Raw genomic sequence first — 21,458 nt, 5'->3', positions numbered from 1 at the left:
TGTTATGGTAACTTTAGTTCTAAAAAATAAAACAACAGTATCTATATTTTTACATAGATTTTAATTATGAAGAAATGCTTAATCAATTTTTAATGGAACGTTAGGTACATCTTTACCCATTTTAAATAATTTTAATTGAATTAAATTAAGCGATAAGATAATATGGCTGTATTATCTTTTTAAATGATTAAGTAGATTAGACGCTACACCGTCATAGTCAGACCAAAGCAACTAGAATATGATATAGTCTGTCTTGATTGTTCATTATACATGTCTTTTCCAGATGGTCGTGGCGAGGGTAACAGTGTGTAGGTACCTTTTTGTACCTACTTACTTAATAAAAACAATAATTAATAGTTACCTAGATCACCCTAGGTTAAAACTTAGAATACAATAACACAATAAAATAAAATTTAGGTACCTCTTCATGTACCACATCTAAAGAAAGAAACAAACATATTTTAGCTGCCTATTTTTTAGGTACAGTCAAGTGCAGAGATATCGACACGGCAAAGTTACAAAAATATTTATGTATATATTTATGTAACATTAAGGTCGTGTATTTTTGTAACTTTGGCCGTGTCTGATATCTTTGCACTTGACTGTACTTAAGGACACTATGCCGAAAATGGGGACTGAAGTTCCACGGCTGGTATTACGCTCGACGTATTTGGCCGATATGAGTGATATGACACACAAGGGCGGAAATTACGTGACTGGGTGCTGTGCAGCGAGCAACAAATGCACCAAATTTACCTATAATACCTATATAACTTATAGTCTCAAGTAACATCAGCAAGGCTACTACGAAACTCTTAACTCGATGTTCGTGTCGTGCGGTCCTTCTCGCTCTCATATCAAACAGTGTAAGTGTCAGAGGAACCGCACGACACGAACTTCGAGTTTCGAGTTTCGGAGTAGCCCAGCAGACGCGGAACGTCGGACACCCGACCGAAGTTCCGTTGTACGCCAAAACGCAACGTAATTTCGGCTTTCGGAAAAATGTGATGGTATAGGAACTGGTCTGAATGAATAAGCATTGCCGACAGTCACATTGAAATTCGGTTATGTAAATAAGTAATTTCGGAAGTTGCTTAACTTAAATAAAATGATTATAAATTGTAACATGAAACATAAAATAATAAATGACATCTTAATCTATAAGAATATAATCAGTGATGTTGCTAAACAATTAAACAAAAAATGAGCATTGCAAGAAATCACTGCGGACGTATGCTTTACTGGCCCTCTGCTTGTTTTTCAGCATTTAATATGCTTTTATTCTCATCATTCTTCCTTATTTGATGGCCTAAATGAATAACACCGTCCAGAGTCAGTTGTGAAATGGCACAACTCAATTCTGGTATGTTATTTGCGCAGGCAAATTCATGCAGAGAGAACAAATCTGCAGGCTGAACAGTTTCTGCAAGCTTCCAGGCACATTCCTTTATAAGATCATTTATTGAATATTGCGCTGCAAGAGTTATCAATGGGCGCAGCTCTTCATCAGGTAAAGTTCCCAAGTACAGGAAATCTTTTAAGTGCTGAATGGTCTGCAGGGTGTAGTTTTTTATCTCCACAAAGTTTTCCTTTGCCTCCTTCCATGTGCCAGTGAACATTGCTTTGAACACTGGGCTATGCGCCGCCAAGCAAGCTTTATGCACAGCCACTTTGCCATCAGCCGTGCTCAGTGTAAAATCAGTCAGCTCAATGTCCTCATAAAGCTTGGGGAATGCAGGTTTAGTAATTGTATGCACGTTTATTAGAATTTCTATCTGTGATAAATAAACTTCTGACCGCAAGCAACTACATTTTACCAAACCAATATCTTCCCAAGTATTTTTTAAATCAGGGCAGGTCCTTTTTTTCGAATACTTTAGAGCATTGCATGTTACATTCATGCTGATTGCATCATTTTTGGCTAATTCATGTTTAATTGCTAACATACTAATAAAATGTTTATCAATATAATCAACACATTTCACTTTGAGACTGACTTGAACCAAGTTGTCTATCACAAACGGCTGAGTAATAGCCTCACCTACACCATAACATGATGCCATCAAATTGATTTTTATGGTTGGACCCTTCATTACATGTGTGGTGATCCTGTAAAGAAATAATATCTTACTATAGCAGTGCGCTTCAGCAGGTATTCTTTAGAGGCAGGAATCTATTTTTAAGTCTGAGCATCTACTAGGCTGTCGGTTGAATAAGGCAGATCAAAAGTTTTCAACTAATAGCATACTAAAAGATATAAGGAATATTATTTATTAATTGCACATCAAATAACAATTGCCTATCAATTTATTCTCATCATTTATATACTTTTGTACATCAATTAAATTATTGCAATACAAATAAACTAAATGATTAGCAAGAATTCTACTGCAGATACCTAATTCGAAAAGGAATATTGTTAATTGCACATAAAATAAATAATAACTTAGGTAGTTTTTAATTTTCGAATTTATAAAAATCGGATTTATAATTAATCGGAATACCTAGTCATATTAGGAGTTTTAAAACATTCAGAATTATAAAACCGGTCAAGAGCGTATCGGACACGCCCGAAATAGGGTTCCGTAGCCATTACGAAAAAATTATTAATATTTTTCTAAGGATTTCGTATTTTGTACGTAATATTCCAAGTTTCGGTATATTTTATACCTTAGGCTGCTATCTATTCTTAAACTACTTACTAATTATTCTCCAGAAAACTTAACCGTTATAGTTTTCCTTGTAAATATTTTATTGAATCAGACGTTACTTTGCGGATGTCCATATCAATGAACTAAAAAAATTTCGTTGCTCACCCGCGACCTTACGATAGCTAAGCTTGTGCAAAATTATGCGTGTTCATGCAGTTCCTCCACCTCCACACTGTAAGAACACACAAAAATCACACAAACCCATCTATCAACACCACCACATTACACTGACACGTTTTGAACTCAACCAGAGCTCATCTTCAGAGTGACACAACTGTACAAATGCTACCAGTTGTTAGACTAACAATGTGTATGGTAAGTTCTTGTTTTCTTCTTTTTAGTATTTGTTAAGCAGTCGGGTTTTTGGTTTTTTTAATTTATTGTTTTATTTCACACTTTTTTAATAGTTCTGTGAAAATGGTAGACTAAAACTATTATAACCCGTATATATTTAGAATGGGCTAATTATTAGCTTTCATTTGATACCCCACTTGATAGGTTTGAATAAAAATCATTTTTTGAATAAATACAATTTGCGCCAAAAATCCACCATTTTGATTTTTCAAGAGGTTCATGGACCCAGTGTCAGTCGCGCCATCAAAAAGAATTCAATGACGTAGCATTTATCAAAATCGGTTCAGCCGTTAAGTAATTACGAGAGGACATAGGAATAGACTAAATAGATACATACGCGTCAAACACATAACCCTCCTTCTTCGCAGTCAGGTAAAAAACGGTTGACAAGCCAAAAAAAATACAAACTAAATCGAAAAAACAAAAGTACATAAATCCACCCAGATAAAGGAAAAATTGCGAAAAGCATAAATATTTTGTTACATCATAATAATAAAACTATTTTTAATATTTTTTAATAATATGTACAGAACCCTCGGTGCGAGTCTGACTCGCACTTGGCCGGTTTTTTTCTAGGTTTTAGTGTTCATTTGTATTAGACATGACCAGTATTAAATGCTTTTTTCTTATAATTATTTCCATTTATCAAATCGAGGACGTTCTGTTCTGAAGCAAGGTCGGGACAGGAGTACTTACTCTAAACCGACGTGCATGCATGAAAAGATTGATGAATGTAGAGGAAGCGAGAGTTGTATGCCAGTGCCCTTAGTGTAAGTTTTCGGTTACAAAATACATCTCGATCGCGTTCGCGTTAAATTCTCAACTTGTATGGAAACACGAACTTCGCAAACGTTCCGCTAGAGGCGCTGTTCGTGTTTCCATATAAATTGAGATTTTAACGCAAACGCGATAGACGTATTTTGTAACCGAAAACTTACACTAAGGGTACAGGATCGTAGCAAGTGGAAGGATGTAGTCTCTGCCTACCCCGTTGGGAAAGAGGCGTGATTTAATGTATGTGTATGTATGTAGGTACATTTTGCGAACAAAAGAAATTGCTACCTAGAAAAAACGATTTCACAAAAATGATCACCATACTGCGAATCCGCACTGCGATATTTTACCGCGCGATATATATTCTTGCAAAATATATGTGGCGTTATCTGGTAAAAGCAGAATAAATACTCGATTACCTACTAAAAGGGCAAATAAATTCTTGTTTGATAATGAATTATGAAACAGCGAAAAATAATTCCTCTTTTATAGACAATTACGAAAACGGATTAAAGGAGTCTAGTTTGTATTACAATGAAGGCATGATGGATAAGTAAAATGTTTAGATTAGATTAGATTTTATAAAAATATGGCTCTGTCCATTGGAGGACAATTTTGCCAGTCTCTAGTAGGTTTTGTACGGTAAAAAAATTCTAGAAAACTAAATATGAGAGGTAATGGTGGATGAACGATCGATGAAAAAAAAGGTAATGAAGTAAAATGTTTAAAATCCTTGAATGTTGTACCAAATCTGGCAGCTGAAATTTGTTAATGTAAACAATTAAATACCTATCCAAACCAAGTAGGTATAGCAAAAGAACATTCAAATTTACTTACACACTCATTTTTGAAGACATCTTGACTACTTGATCGTTTTGTTTCTTAGTTTAATGAAGAAGCCAGGTTAATTATTAGATGCCGTCGCGTCCGTTGCCGTTGGATGACTGCCACAGAGTACTTTATAGATATACTGAAATAGAGTAGTCACTTTCTCGTGACCTACAGCGACATCTGGACTGCAGTGTCGGAACTAAGGAGTTGAAATCATCATCATGTCAGCCGAAAAACTGCTGGACATAGGCCTCCCCAAGGCTCTCCACTCAGACCGGTCTTGTGCTTTCCGCATCCACCGCGATCCCGCGATCTTAACCAAGTCATCGCTCGGAGTTGGTATGTATAAACATAATCATCTACCCTGCACTGTGCTATACGTACACAGGTTTCAGATCAGTCAGTAAATAATTTTGAAATAACATTTCATTGACTTTCCTTCGTTTTTCAACTGTTTGTGAGTAATGAGAACTATAATTAAATGCTATAAAAGTTGAAAATCGAATTAAGTTAGTTCAATGAAATGTCATAGCAAAACTATTATTCGATGGAATCCAACTATATTTACGTCAACATTTGTTCGTTTCTGGACGGAAATGTTGAAATGTTTATTTGTTTCTGAACGAAACTATTGCGGTCACTGCCATCTGTAATGCGGGGTACGAACTAAACTCTCCGATTCGTTTTCTCTATAGAAGTTATGATTGTTCGAATGAAAAGCCCGTGATGACTGACTGCCTGCACCACAGATTACTTAGAAGATACTACATATGCACAGAGACCACAGATACATTAAATATAATAATATAAATATATCGTCGCTCGGCAGGCAAAAGTACTAAAGCGACACTTCATCAACTTTACAGGAGAGCGATTTAAAGTTTTTATTTATGAAAAAAAAATCATAACTTTTTAACCAGGCAACCAATTTTGAAATTTCCAGGAATATATGACACATAATTTAATAGACTATAATAAGGTTTTAATAATTCATAGCAAAGTCCATCGTTTAGGAGATAAGTGTCGCTTTAGTAAGTTGTCCCCTAGTCATCGAGCAAAAGCAATCAGGCAAAAACACTAAACGTAAAAATTTACATCAAACGTCATATTTCAAATTAACTAATGTGATTTTTCGTCTCAATAAATTTAGTATGTATTTACTAACTACACATTTTTTTTTCTTATCAAACTGTTCATAATGCTGATTTACCAAATCGTAAGGGAAAAAATATTCCAAAGTACCTACTGAACAGAAATATATAAATAATATTAATTTATTATAATAAATATTAATCATCTTTGCTAGAATTTCAATAACAACGTTAACTGTTACTAACACTAGACTTTTGTTAATGTTATAAGGTAAGTAATCACAAAGGCACCATCTGATTGCTAACTAAATGCACAAAAAGGTTTTTTTTGTTACTAATTTTTTTTGAGGTATTAATTTTATTATCATATCCTTGTATTTTTGGTGTATATACGAAGCATACACTTAGATTTGCAATGAAGGCTTGCCTGGCTCAAAGCACTTGCTGACATGAGACAGAAACGACACTAAGGCGGTTCTGCACCAACATCCGCAGACTTTTCTTGTCAGACATGTGGACGAACATGTCGCTCTCGCATCGGTCTAGTCAGCTACCAAAGACGTTGTGCACAGGCAAGACGCCAAAATTTGTCTGGAACAGACGCGTAGGCCTGATTAATGGTATAATGTATAACTATGTGATATAACGTTCAGTGGGTATAATGAACTACTGGTATAATCTGGAATACGTAATAATATTATAATAATGTTGATGTGGTGCGCCAAAAGAGTAGGTCAAGTTACGTTAGAAAGAATTACGTCTCTATCAGAAACGAAACTGTCCGAAAAATAAATGAGGATAGAATTGAAACTCCAACAATCTCATAAAGAAAACAAAACTATATCTTACAACACATTCTATTAATACTTATAGTATATTTTTATTTTATTAAGTAAGCCTTATTTATGTCACATATCTTTTAAAGCTAGTAAAAGTATATCTAAAGTTGTTATACTGGTCATAACACACCCTGATGGCCCTTCGGTTCCACCATGGAGCCGCAGCTGCATTTATGAGGCACACAAACATCGCAGCCCAGGCGGAGAGCTACTGCCACCCGCAAGGAGTCGTTGTCCAAGAGTGTTCCCAAATAAGGAATAGGCAAAGCCTATAACCACGTTTCCGCTTTGATTTTTGATGCCGACTTCAGCCTGGCCAAACCCACCCCAGTGTGTGTAGGCCGTGCCAGAGAGCGTCCCTAGCCCCACAGCCCCACGTCATCCCAAACTCATTGTATCTGCGGAGAACCGGGCAGTGACGCCAGTCTCATTCGCCAGTGCATCATCCACATACGGAATGGTAATCTTTATGAGATTTCAAAATTTAAGAGATAAGGCCACCTACCCCACGTCTCCTGCACGCCGCAAATCGAGACCACCGTGACGTATGGGCAAGGACGCTTGGACCCATTGTTCATCCGCAAGAGACACGTTCAATACAGTCTCCTTTGTATCTCTCAACGTGACGTCAAAAGAAGAAATTTTACCCGAACACAACTATCTTGGAGTGGTTTTCAAAAAATAGGATATTTTTGGAACTGCGAAACACATTCGTAACAGAGTCAAGATGAGATGGGTATTAATTAATAATCTTCAAACGTTTCTGGGCGAGCAAAAATAGACGCTTCCTGGTCTCTATTGAAGTAGAAATGGCCTCTTGGAAAATAGGAGAACTCAAGAGGGTAAAGGTCTCATGTGAAAGCTTTTTGAGGCCAGGAAGAAAGACCTTAAAGAAGGAGAGCAGGCGGATCAGCAGCAGCAAACCTGTCCCATATTCGCCTTCAGTCCTATACCTCTCAGGGGCGAATAAGGAAAGCCAAGTCCTGCTTTACGACTTTAGGCTCCCCCCTTAGGTGCCATCATCTAAATACCAAATATTAAGAGGTGTTTTTCGAGACAACATCGCTTCGTGAATAGCAAGACTAAAGGTACTGCGCACCCACCTGCCAAAGAATTTGGGAATCGCCGTAGCCAAGGTTAGAAGGAGAATGATAGACCTGGTGTAAAAAGGTACAGGGTGGGAATGTATTTTTCCACTTCGCCCAACAAAACATCCCTCTCGACAATATTGAACGCGTTCTTGAGATCCTACTTCAAGACGACACAGTCTAGATTTCCGGGTTCCATGACGAAAGTGCGTGTGTTGTGGATCGCGACCTCACACCCCGTCAGTGTGGCAAAACCCAGCTGAAAATGAGCTGGTTGAATTCCGTCTAAGCCCGCGGCTGACCCATTATGGAATGACCCTAGTGTTCGCACCACATCCTCCAAGTTTACCGCCAAGACTTGAATGGACCGATCCGGCTCTCGAGGGAAAGTTAACGTGCGGGACGCGGGTGGATGCTTCGTACGCAACAACACAAGCGTCTCAAGACCCGGAGGTGCCACCGAGTCATCTGACATTAACACGCGAACGGCCCCCCACACACCGCCCTCATATACTTTGGACTCGATAGTCTTCAGCACAGAATGCGACCTGGAGGAAGCCTCCCCGTCACTACTAAATTCAACCAAGTCCCATGTTCAAGTTTGGTCTCAGTTTGCGGCGTGTGGAAGATGTGGGCTTGCCAGTTTTCCTCGCATCAGCACATGGAATTAGAGTCCTTGTCTCTTAAAATTTAAAATTCTCATGGAGATGGGGTAACCATTCCGTTTGCGGATGGTGCACTGGCGAGGTGGACGGCTCGACACCTAATAGCGTCGCTGCCCCGGGCTCCGCTGATATATCGAGTTTGGGATGACGTGGGGCTAGAGACGCTCTGGCACTTGTGGGTGGGTGTGCCACTAGGGTGGATTTGGCCAGGCTAAAGTCGGTCTCAAAAATCAAAGCGAGAGTGTGGTTATGGGCTTTGCTTGCTCCTTATTTGGGAACACTTCTAGACAACGACTCATTGTGGGTCGCAGTAGCTCTCCGCCTGAGCTGCGATGTTTGTGTGCCTCATAAATGCATCTGCGGCTCCATGGTGGAAGCAAATGGCCATCATGGCTTAAGATGATCGGTATAACAACGTTAGATATATTTACACTAGAAATCTACGAGTATAACAACATTTCACATAATTTCACAATATAATGCTATAAGTATTTAGTAGTATAATGTGTTGTAAGATATAATTTTGTTTTCTATATGAAATCGTTGGAGTTGCAATTCTAACCTAACCTAGTTTTCAAGCAGTTTCGTTTCTTGATAGGGTAGCAGTTCTAACCTTACCTACTTTTTTGACACAACACATTATTATTATAATAGTATTATTCCAGATTATACCAATAATTCATTATACCCACTGAACGTTATATCGACCAATAATATTTCTAAAGTTGTTATACCCAGCCACCGTTACGCACCCTGGCCATAACGCGTTGAGTTCTTGTCGGTGTTTAGGAAAATTTCCGCGCCACTACGCTCTCTTTGACTTACTGAAGAGGACTTTTAATATCCGCCAACATCCTCTGCGTTCTGGAGCCTCCGGTCCTCTGTCGAACCGACAGCAAAAGGCCAGATGGCTTAACTTTAGTGCCATGGCAGAACGGGAAGTGTTTGCTGTCGGACGTCACGTGCGTCAGTACTTTCGCCGCCTCGCACCTCAGCGGAACAGTCCGCCGCAATAAAAACAAATTAAAACTACTTATTCTAAATTTCAAATAAGGCCGAACATCATCTTTATTAGGTGCAAACAGAACCGTAGCGATCAAATTATAATTACAAAATTTTGAAATAGATTTACTATTTTCTTTTATTTCTACCCCGCCAAAAATATTGGACGTTTTTCCATTAGCCGGCCCGGCACCGGCACCAAAAATGGAAAAAAAGCCTTTGGCAACATAAAAAGAACTTTAGGTTTTAAGGAATAATACTCATTATAATATGTAAATAAAGTTATAAACATAAGAAAATATGATGTTTCTATATACTAAACATCGAATTTCAATTATATTTTACTACGTATATATACTAAATATATACTAAACGCTTTTTAATACACGATAAAGGTCAAGGGTAATGAATAATTTCACCAAATCTATAATGTTTCGTGAAGATGTTCGTTTTTTTGTATGCTTTTGTATGTGTTAAAATGGCTAAAATGCGGAACGTATGCTTTAGTTTTTAAGAACAAATAGCTAAATTCTTATAAATGAATTCTTATCAATACAACCAAACGACTAAAGGTGCATAAAACTTCAACTCGAGGAGGGCATAATTACTAAAGTGACAAAGTTCTTTTCATTTTTTTTGCACAAAATACTAAACGTCCAACATTTGTAAACTACCAAAATGGCAAAAGACTGAACGACAGTAAATCGAAAAATTACAAAAAGGTAATAGTACTAAAATGAAAATAATGAAAGTGATGCTGCATTAAGTGATTTGCTTCCCAAATTAAGGCGTTTTTTGAAAGACTAAAGCGCCAAAAAAAAGTTAAATTTTGCTCCAATCACTTTGAAACCTAGACAGTTTGACGCAGAAAAAATCGCTGATTCTGGTGATATGCATAACTCATTTTAGCCCATTTGTCGCTTTAGTACTTTTGCCTGCCGAGCGACGATATGAAAGATGACTAATTCTCTCCCTCCTTCCCTTCGTGGCACGTCAGTTTGTGGTCTAAGGAATAACCATAAGGGTAGTGTTGCCAGGAGCAGTTTTTGTTTGGTCCGAAATTCGTTCGAAAAGTTCCGATACACGATTTTTTTGCCGTTGTAACACGAAAATTCAATAATATTATCGTGTCGCAACGGAACTTTTCTACTCAAGTCATTTTGCATGATTGATTAACTAGTGTTTAACGTTGTCCAATAAAATTACTGTAGTAATACGGTTGTCGTCGACACGACAGCCTCGGGATCTCGGGTAGTCTGGTACCGGTGCTTCGTTTCACCGTCGCGTCGTGGATGAAACAAAAACACCTTTCGATTCAAAGTGGACTGTCGCTCGGATTACGGTCCAGGAAAAATCTTAACAGCGCGAAGTAGTTTCACCGTCGGGGGTACGGCCGCAGTATAAAAAAGGAACGTCATACAAACGGCCGGAACGCGAGTTATACCTAATATACGTATTACGTATATATGCGTGAGTCTACTGTTCCTTTTAGGGTTCCGGAGCCAAAATGGCAAAAACGGAACCTGTCTGTCTGTCTGTCCGTCCGTTCGCGGCTTTGCTTTATTAAAATGTATGTAAACTATGCCGACAAAATGAAACAATAAAAATGTAAAAAAAAAATTTTTTTGTTTAGGTAGACGTAAAGTGGGGGTTATTTTTTTCTCGTTCAACCTTGTAGTGTGGGGTATCGTTGGATAGGTCTTTTAAATCATTAGGGAGTTGCTAAAACCATTTTTCGATTCAGTGATTTGTTTGCAAAATATTCAACTTTAAGGTGAAAATTTTCATTAAAATAGAGCGTCCCCCCCCCCCCCCTAAAATCTAAACCGGTGGGTGGAAAAATTTGATGATGACCACGACCACTCTGTCAAGAGTGAAACGACGAAGAAGAAGAGAATAAATACTAATTAATAAACTTAAAGACCGGCCGCCGAGAGCATGCGGTTGTAATTCAATAAACAATGTAACTGAATGTATATCAATGTATTTAGGTACGGAATCAATGAATCAGAATCAATCGGTATCAATGTATTAGAAAGTAGATATTGTGATAACGTCAGAAATGCATTATCACAACGATCGAATTTTATCTACTTTGTTCAGGTAAGTATAGGTACCTACATTTTTGGTTGTTTTATTATTTCTGTGGGGAATATGTGAGGAATTATCATTTTCACCTCAGCACCTCAAACAGGCAGGTTTTGCTATGAGAAATCAGTGAGCAAAATCGCATTTTGCTCACTCCGTGAGACAAAGTAACTTTTTAATTTTTTTTTTTAATGCTGAGTACAGTGTTGGGTCTACTCACTGAATTCCAAATATTTGAACTTTACTTTGATCTGTCATTTCACTTCAACTCGAAAAAAGCAAGAGATAGGATCAAATTTGTCGATTACAAACTTAAATTAAATGTTTGGTATTAAAAATATATCGAAATATTTCCAAAATGTAAATTATCCCGATCTTTATTAAAATAAAGTATGCAACCTCGTTGCACGAAAGCCGCTTCTCTTGTTTTTTCTTTATAAAAGAATTCCGTATACCTACTGCCTCTACAGTATAATTATTATTTGTTAAATTGAATGATTTTTTAACAAATCTATTTATCTTTATGTAATAGAAATCTTAATAAAAATCATATTTAAATGTTTAATTGTTCAACCTTTTCAATTACCCCGAGATGAGGCTTTTTGCAGTATTAAAAAATAAGTGTGACATTAGTACAAGAAGTTAAGATTGCATGTTATGAGTATGCGATTTGTATTGTAGCTACTGGACTCTATTTTTTGGTTTTAAATGTAATTATTATATTTGATAATAATCGGATTCTATTTTAAAAAAATGTGTTTGTTTTGTAAACAGGTAGGTATATGTGGTTTTATTCTTATGTTACATTTAAATTATGTTCTCGCTGCTGAGGTGAAAAGTTGTATGTGTCACACGAGACCAAAGTTTTTTTGCATCTCGTGTATTTCAATCCCTTGCTGATCTCAGGATTCTAACCTAGAATCACTCGCTGACGCTCGTGATTCAATTATAGAATCCTTCGCTTACTCGGGATTCAAAATCAACACTCGCAACAAAAAACAACTTTGCTCTCTTGTTGCACAAATAACTATTTTCTTTCCCCAAACGTGGGGAATTTCGACAATAGGTTTGGGAATTTTACCATATTACTGTCGGGAACCCTGGTGGCTGGTGATGTACGGTACGGGAATAACAGCCAGGGCTACTACGAAACTCGAAGTTCGTGTCGTGCGGTCCCTCTCGCTCTCGTATTAAATAGTATAAGTGTCAGAGGGACCGCACGACACGAACTTCGAGTTTAGAGTTTCGTAGTAGCCCTGCCGGTAAGCGACAAACGGCTAAGGCCCCACTCCGGTGTGCTCGGAAATGTCCGCCTATCTGTCGCAAACATAGTCCGCCACAAGTTATAGACTGCCACAAATAAAAAAAAAACACTTAAAGCACATTCACAATTTCAGTCGTCGCACTCTGCAGGGCTACTACGAAATTCGAAGTTCATATCGTACCGTCTGTCCCACTCTCGTATTAAATAATATAAGCAACGGCGGGACGGTAGCCCTTCTGGTTGAAACGCAGCCTTACGGACATTATACAAGAAGACTAAGATACAGAATGAAACCTATAAATGCACTTCTATATACATATACAGATGCAAGATGCATTGCATCCTTCTGAAAAGAATCCAGCCGGAGCCCAGAATGTTTTCATACATTTGTTATAGGATGTAGACCGGATTACCTTTAATGTCTACCCGTGGTCATGATTATTACTTATTCTGTGATGCAACTGCGTTGAATAAATACCGGGAGCTCATCACGATCTACTAGCTTGCCCATATAAAGTAGATACAGATCGTGATATGCAGCTTGCCCGTAAAGAGTAGAAATTAAAAAGTGGCAGCACTGTAGTGTCATCCCTTTCAAACCAGGGAGCAAAAAAAGGGAGGACACTACAGTGTTGCTACTTTTTAATTTCTACTCTTTACGGGCAAGCTGTATATCACGATCTGTATCTCGTAGCAAATTGCAAAGTAACCTATGTAATGTAACCATGAATGAATCGAAACTGTTATGCACCGACATACATACATACAAAAAAAATCTAAGGTACATAGAGGTCGATGCTGTTATGGTAACTTTTGTTCTAATAAAGAAAACAACAATCGATACTTTACATAGATTTATATTACAAAAAAATAATTATTTAATCGGTTTTTAATTGAACGTAAGTTACATTTTTACCTATTTTAATTGAGTTAAATTAAGTAATACAATTAAGCAGATATATGCTACACCATCATAGTCGGTCAGACAAAGCAAGCAAGTAGAATATTCCGTTCATTAGACATATCTACCTATTGCAAATGGGCATGAATACTTAACTTAATAAAAACAATTATCAACAGTTAGGTTAAAACTCAAGAAAAAATGAAACAATAAAATAAAATGTTGGTACTAGTACCTCTTCATGCACTAATTTTAAAGAAAGGACCAAATCATATTTAGCATTTTATACTTAAGCACACTACTATGCCGAAAATAAGGGACTGAAGTTATAAGTCAACGCACGTAAAAAGAGCTCTGAGTGGCTGGGTGTGTATTATAATACCGATAAACGAAAGACCGAATTTCACAAGACCTATGGACGGAAGGCCGAATATTAAAACGTCGAATGGATATATGACCGAAAGTTTGAAATCCCGAAAGTACATTTGACCGGCAGCCTAAAACCCGAAGACTACAATCCCGAAGATCAAAATACCTACACTCGAAAGGTCGAAAACTCATAATGCCGAACAGTCATAATCACTACATGTAAAATAATCGACAATCAATATATCGAAAATCAAAATACCGAAACTGCCGTTATACCAAAGATGAAACAAATATAGCAGGAAAAGATGTGTGCGAGCGAGCGAAGCGAGCGAGCAAGACGGTTCGCAGCAGAAGCGACTCGGATAGGTTAGGTTCAGAAGGCTAAGGCGGGAACGAAGCGGAGCGTAGTTCCCGCCTTAGCCTTCGATGTTAGGTTTTTTTTTATAGCAGGCAAGATACTTAACTGCCACTAAGAAAGTAGGTTGGATAAGATTCAACAGCAAAGATCATTTGTGAAGCAATATTATCCGGGCTGCTATAAAAAAAAACCTAACATCGAAGGCTAAGGCGGGAGCGAAGCGGAGCGTAGCTCCCGCCTTAGCCTTCTGAACCTAACCTATCCAAGTCGCTTTTGCCTCGAACCGTCTTGCTCGCTCGCTTCGCTCGCTCGCACATATCAAACTTTTTTTTACTTTCGGTATTTTGTACTTTCGGTATTATGAATTTCGATTTGTTAAGTGTCGATATTTCAACTGTAGGTAATATGATTTTTCGGTATTATAATACATACCCGAGTGGCTAGTGAAGTAACTAACAAGCCAATGGCGTGACGACCGCGCGCGCGCTCCTACGATACTATAGGAACATACATCAGTGATGTTGCTAAAAAATAAAACAAATTACCATTGCAAGAAATCACTGCGGACAGAAAAGTATGCTTTACTGGTCCTCTGCTTGTTTCTTAACATCGAATTTAATTTTATTCTTATTATTCTTCCTTTTTTGATGGCCTAAATGAATAACACCGTCCAGAGTCAGTTGTGAAATGGCGCAACTCAATTCTGATATGTTATTTGCGCAGGCAAATTCATGCAGAGAGAACAAATCTGCAGGCTGAACAGTTTCTGCAAGCTTCCAGGCACATTCCTTTATAAGATCATTTATTGAATATTGCGCTGCAAGTTTTATCAGTGGGCGCAGCTCTTCATCAGGTAAAGTTCCCAAGTACAGGAAATCTTTTAAGTGCTGAATGGTCTGCAGGGTGTAGTTTTTTATCTCCACAAAGTTTTCCTTTGCCTCCTTCCATGTGCCAGTGAACATTGCTTTGAACACTGGACTATGCGCCGCCAAGCAAGCTTTATGCACAGCCACTTTGCCATCAGCTGTGCTGAGTGTAAAATCAGTCAGCTCATTGTCCTCATAAAGCTTGGGGAATGCAGGTTTAGTCATTGTACGCACGGTTATTATAATTTCTATCTGTAATAAATAAATGGTTTCATTTGTTATCTGCAACCGCCTACCCACTTTCACACCAATATCTTTCCAAGTATTCATAAAATCAGTGCAGGTCCATTTCTTTGCATACTTCAGAGCACTGCAAGTTACATTCATGCTGATTGCATCATTTTTGGCCAATACATGCTTAATTGCTAACATACTAACGTACATACGGTCACCAATAAGTCCAAAAGATTTCACTTTGAGACTGACATGCGCCAAGTTGTCTATCACAAATGTAGCAGAATTAGCCTCACCTAAACCATAACATGATGCCGTCAAATTAATTCTCAAGGTTGGACCTTTCTTTACACGTGTGACATGCCTGTAAAGAAAAATAACTTACTATAGCAGTGTGCTTCAGTACCCCTAGTGTAAGTTTTCGGTTATACGTCTCGATCGCGTTCGCGTTATAATCTCAATTTATATAGAAACATAAAAAAGCCGTGGTGGCCTAGTGGTTTGACCTATCGCCTCTCAAGCAGAGGGTCGTGGGTTCAAACCCCGGCTCGCACCTCTGAGTTTTTCGTAATTCACGTGCGGAATTACATTTGATATTTACCACGAGCTTTGCGGTGAAGGCAAACATCGTGAGGAAACCTGCACAAACCTGCAAAGCAATTTAATGGTGCGTGTGAAGTTCCCAATCCGCACTGGGCCCGCGTGGGAACTATGGCCCAAGCCATCTTGTTCTGAGAGGAGGCCTGTGCCCAGCAGTGGGACGTATATAGGCTGGGATGAAGATGATGATGATGATATAGAAACATGAACAGCGCCTCTAGCGGAACGTTTGCGATGTTCGTGTTACCATACAAATTGAGATTTTAACGCGAACGCGATCGAGACGTATTTTGTAAGCGAAAACTTACACTAAGGGCACAGCTGCCATTCTTGCACAGACTACTAAGAGATACTAACGTATCATTCCTGAGAGGCAGGAAGTTCTTCCAAAATATGCTCGAATATAGCTCAAAATCATAGATCTTTTTTAAGTCTGAGCATGTATTACTGTGTCGGTTGAATAAGGCAGATCAAAATGTTTCATCAAACAGCAGACAAAAAGATATAATCCTTGGCTGCCAAGACGAACGTCTTCGTATTTTTGGGTTTGGACAAAATCACAAAATGGCAAGAGGCTGGATGGTAGGTGTGTCTTTGTTTCTCTGAAGGATGGGGCGGTTTTAGCAAGGAATGCGACCGTGTCGACCCCTTAGCCTCGCCGTGTGAACCATAAGAAAATTCGGTCTCATCTGGGGGGCTACTACGAAATTTGGATCGTACCGCCCCTGTCACTCTCGTAATAAATAATATTAGCGTCAGCGGGACAGTACGATATGAACTTCGATTTTCGAATTTTGTAGTAGCCCCCCTACTGGTCGAACCACTCCGCTACTTAATGAGGAAAAGCTGCCGGCTTTTTGGACACATTTTACAGAAAGTTACGTATATGTACATTATTGTGGACTGTAGAAATGAAAAGAGAGAGAGAGAGAGAGAGAGAGACATATTCGATACACAGAAAAACCGGTCAAGAGCGTGTCGGACATGCCCAAAATAGGGTTCCGTAGCCATTACAAAAAAAAAAAGTAATATTTTTCTGAGGATATCGTATTTTATACGGAGTTTCCAAGTTAAGTTTAGGTATATTTTATACCTTCGGCTGCCGTTTTAGTTTTCCTTGAAAGTTTGATATACTTACTACCATTCTGATTTTTTCAAAATTTTCCACCCACCGGTTTAGATTTTAGAGGGGGGGGGGGAGCTCGATTTTAATGAAAATTTAAAGAAGAAAGAACGAAAGGTTTATTTTGGCTCCATAAGTACCACCTAAAACTAAGACTAGCACTAAAACTATTGTTACTTGGTGGCACGGCGGAATTTGCACTTTAAAGTTGAATATTTTGCAAACAAATCACTGAATCGAAAAATCGTTTTAGCAACCCCCCAATGGTTTTAAGACCTATACAACGATACCCCACAAAATAGGGTTATCCGAGAAAAAAAATCACCCCCACTACGTCTACCCTAAAAAATATTCAAAGGGTTTCCTAGTTGGCTACGGAACCCTAAAAAGCGAACAACTTACGGAATTGTTATAAGTATCTAAATAATACAATAACTCTTTATTGAGCACCACAACAACACTAAGCAGCACAGGTAGTATTATTAAATCGGACATTACTTAGCGGAGGTCCATATCAATGAACTGAAAAAATTACTTTGCTCACCCGCGACCTTAAATATTTAAATAACCAGTCTCCTGTATATTTATCTCATTAATCTAACAGATAAAATAAAATTCTTTACTTACAGACTCATTTTTGAAGACATTCTGACCACTTAATCTTCTCGTCTTGTTTCCTTATTAGGTCTTACAAGATTGAATATTTAGTTTATTACCTATCGGACGGATCGATTATAAATGGATGTCGCAATAAAGTCACATTACTAGTCGGCATTGTTTATGTTACTAAGCGAAGCAAACAGGTACGAAAAAAATATGAAACATGATGCGGGTAGTTCAAAAAAGGTGTTCATTGATTTTTAATCATAGCTAATTTTATCTTACATTGTTTATGCCGAACGTACCGTCCTGTGTCAATAGTAGTTTTATTTTATTGTGATTATACGATGGCTCCAACGATTAAATCCACCAATCGTGTGGTCAGATTTAATATTAAAAATGCGTTTTATTTGTCAAAATTACAAATGTACAAATTTTTAATCGATTTTTGTGAGACAAAGCTTTTTTTATCGGCTTTTGTCGATTCCGCGTCCATATATGTAAACACGCGTAAGCAAACTTAATTTGGCAGAAAGCCAATTTTATGTTTAAGAGATGCAAGCTCGGTCACCTGGTTTCGTTCTCTTAAGTCTGTGTTTCCACCAGAGATGCGCGAGGGTGTGTTGCGATGAACGTGATTGTCATGAATCGATAGAAACGCTTCTTCGAAAATCTCTCGTAGAAATGCAACCTAAACACAGTTCGGTGGTCATAGAGTACCTTGGAGTAAAAAAAACAAAACAATCTATTTTAAATTTAAATTTTATTTTAAATATATAACATGATCGTAATCACTATGCATTTAAATATTTAATTCTATGTGACTGAATGATACAATATATCTGCACTTTTATTCGCCCGCCGTCGCTCTCGTTATTCATTTTCGTTAGAACAATCTCAGTCTTTTTCACTAAATTAGGTTTCGTCGTGAAATAAAATTGTTTAAAATTCTACACCCCAAACGTCATAATTTTACATTGCCATGTTCGAAAAACATTGACACTTGCTTTAGCAACACTTGAAACAAATAGTTACCTGTGCACAACACGAGTGCCACTCTCAATTACAAAAGCATTGCGATTGTTACGATAGAAAGGATTTTATTTACATGATTATTGCTTGTTTTACCATAGATAGGCCATAATAGAGGTTTAAAATTTACAAAGAGGTTAGATTAGAGCAATTAGTAAAAAAAGAAGTTACTACACGTGCGCGATGCGATGCAAAGCTATGAGACTGGAACTTCGTGCAAAATCAAAATATGCTTAATATAACGATTTTTAAGACGATATCTACTATTAAACTAAAAAATTAAGATATTTGTCGTCACTAGCTTTGCTTCGTGTCGCCTATAACATACATCTTCATGAAACTGAAGACAACATTAAGTAGTCTAACAATTTTATTCTATTCTACAAAAACGGTGTTGAGTCTAGAAATTATAGGAATAACAGCTGCTTCTTTTACGTCCACTTGCAGGCTCTTTAATCTAGGTTTAAGTGGTCTTAAGTCCTGTCAGATCCATACACGAACTGTCAGCCTTAAATCGAGATTTAAAAAAGCCTACAAGACTTCCTTAAAGTACGCTAGAAGACAAAACAGGAGGCCAAATTGTTGGTATCACTTTAGGTGTTCTTTCGCACCATGCAAGGTCTACATGTAACTTCAAAATATCCAAAATTGCAAATTGTATATGAAACAGTCATTGACACATTTAGTTTTTTTTATTGGCATCAAGTTCAATGAATTGTGTAGTTTTAAAAACTATCGTGAAAGCGTTTTGCCATTTAACAACGAACAGGTTCCCTAAAGTGCTGTGTGAGTATTTACCATTCCTGTCAATTGCTAGCATTTTTAAAATCAAAATTCTGTGATTGGCTTTTTTTTTTGTACACATAACAATATTATACATTTTAAATTAAGCAACTCTAAGGTGACGCCTTAACCACAATCATTTTATACAAAAATGTCCTAGTTCCCAATCTTGCTTTTGATATTTAAAAAATAAGATTATAATTAAAAATAAAAAGTTGTCACAATCATAAGAGATACAAAATTAATGCGAAATACAAAAATACAGTCTGATTGTACGGTCAGCAGGAGCTGGGGCAGTCGAAATAACTTCGGCTGTAAGATGATTTATATGAACGGGTATTAAGATTATCAAATTAATATATTCAGAGTGAGAATCTGTGAGGTATCTCTCTTACACTGATAGTTAGTGTCAAACTAATATATCTCAAAGGGCTGGCAACGTACCTGCGATCGAGGGTATCACAGGTGTGTTGCGGTTGTCTATGGTCTATGGTACCTACAGTCCACCTGCTTTAATATCTGCCACAGCGGAGCGTGCAAAAATATCTGACACGTCCTACCGGCCCTAGAAATAGAGTCGTATCAGATATTTTATACACACTTTGTTGTGTCAGATATTAGTGCTAAATACTTCTTAAGCCCGCCAAAGTTTCCATTGACCACGATAACCACGACTAAATGTTGTATAGCGACGATAAATTCGTTATCCCCTTGGAGTGGCAAGCGTCCGGGTCCGGCACACCCTTGGTTTGCGGCAGGGCGACCGTCTCCCGGCACGGCTGTCAAAAACCCTTGAGTGGCAAGCGCCGGCTCCCGGTCGTTGGCGGTGACGTATTTCACTAACAAAATAAACTGGTAGACCTTATCTCGCTTGCTCTATTCTTGCAGAATCGTTCATAAATAGACAAGGATGGCATTTATTAACGGCCGGTGGCAACATTACGGAAAGAAATTTCGTTCTTATCGTTTAGTTCAAGTTTCACTGTGTGGCCGCTGCCGTGCGCTGGTATTTTGAAACTCGTATTATACTATTATTTGATATTGAAAGACTATAAAAGGCTTTGTTTCGTAAATAATAATATTTTACGAAATAAATCAGTGTTTCCTACAGGTAATGTTTATTTTGTAATTATAGTTATTTAATACATGACTTGAGAAAAATTTGGTTATCAGATATTTGATAATGAATAATAAAGTTCACAGAAATAGAAGGTCATTCATTGTTATTTAATTAGATATGCCATTTTATGCTAAACTATCACTGTAAGGCTTATCTATAAATTAAAGTATTTTTTTTTGGTGATATTTTTAATAAAATTCGCGAATTCGCGAAATTAATTCGTAGGTGTCACTGCAGTCAAGAAAGATTTTTTCAAAATGGCCGCGCCGCTTGACAGTATATTTTAAATATGCGCTGCCATTCCACAGGTTTATAAAACATTTGGTAAGGATCGACCAATACGGAGCTCAATCAATACGTTGGACTCTGCGTCAAGAGCGAGTGTGGTCGCACCAGCCGGCGTCAAAAACGCAACGCAATTGAACGCCGTGAAGCCAGCAGTGCTTGCACTTGTTGTGTTTCGGCCATTCCGTGGAGAGTAAGACATGCCGGTGAAATTACTGGTACTTGAGGTATCCATCTTAGGCCTCTAGGTGGCAATCCATTCTGCAATACCCCTGGTGTTGCAATGTTATGGGCGGTGGTGATCTCTTACCATCAAAAGACCCACTGCTCGTTTGTCATCAGTAGAAATAAAAAAAAAAACATGTCACGCTGCTCGTATAACTGAAGCTTCCGTAAGGCTCTATAACATTAATATTTAGTAAAATCGGTTTCAGGAGGGCGACTACGAAACTCTAAACTCGATTTAATACGGAGAGCGAG

At 37.8% G+C, this 21,458-nt stretch overlaps 2 protein-coding genes across 3 annotated transcripts; both read right to left on the bottom strand.

The window, feature by feature from the left end:
- Positions 1 to 40: 40 nt before the first annotated feature.
- Positions 41 to 4,784, bottom strand: LOC141437624 (uncharacterized). The gene is made up of 2 exons (XM_074101072.1): positions 4,677 to 4,784; positions 41 to 2,109 (listed from the first exon to the last, which is right to left on the bottom strand). The coding sequence occupies exons 1-2, from the start codon at positions 4,694 to 4,696 to the stop codon at positions 1,239 to 1,241; spliced, it is 891 nt and encodes a 296-aa protein (XP_073957173.1). The 5' UTR covers positions 4,697 to 4,784; the 3' UTR covers positions 41 to 1,238.
- An 8,782-nt stretch (positions 4,785 to 13,566) lies between these two features.
- LOC141437772 (uncharacterized) lies at positions 13,567 to 17,957 on the bottom strand. Of its 2 annotated transcripts, XM_074101274.1 has the most exons (3): positions 17,786 to 17,957; positions 15,644 to 15,799; positions 13,567 to 15,453 (listed from the first exon to the last, which is right to left on the bottom strand). In XM_074101274.1, the coding sequence occupies exons 1-3, from the start codon at positions 17,803 to 17,805 to the stop codon at positions 15,450 to 15,452; spliced, it is 180 nt and encodes a 59-aa protein (XP_073957375.1). In that variant the 5' UTR covers positions 17,806 to 17,957; the 3' UTR covers positions 13,567 to 15,449. The 2 variants fall into 2 exon arrangements, with proteins under 2 accessions (XP_073957375.1, XP_073957374.1); XM_074101273.1 differs by having other exon boundaries at positions 13,567 to 15,799.
- Between the last annotated feature and the right edge of the window lie 3,501 nt (positions 17,958 to 21,458).

The sequence above is a fragment of the Choristoneura fumiferana genome, chromosome 18 (genome assembly GCF_025370935.1).
Source record: "Choristoneura fumiferana chromosome 18, NRCan_CFum_1, whole genome shotgun sequence".
In the NCBI taxonomy this organism is placed as follows: Eukaryota; Metazoa; Arthropoda; class Insecta; order Lepidoptera; family Tortricidae; genus Choristoneura; species Choristoneura fumiferana.
Note: the sequence above shows the minus strand (reverse complement) of the source record. Positions and strands in the feature narration are given on the sequence as shown.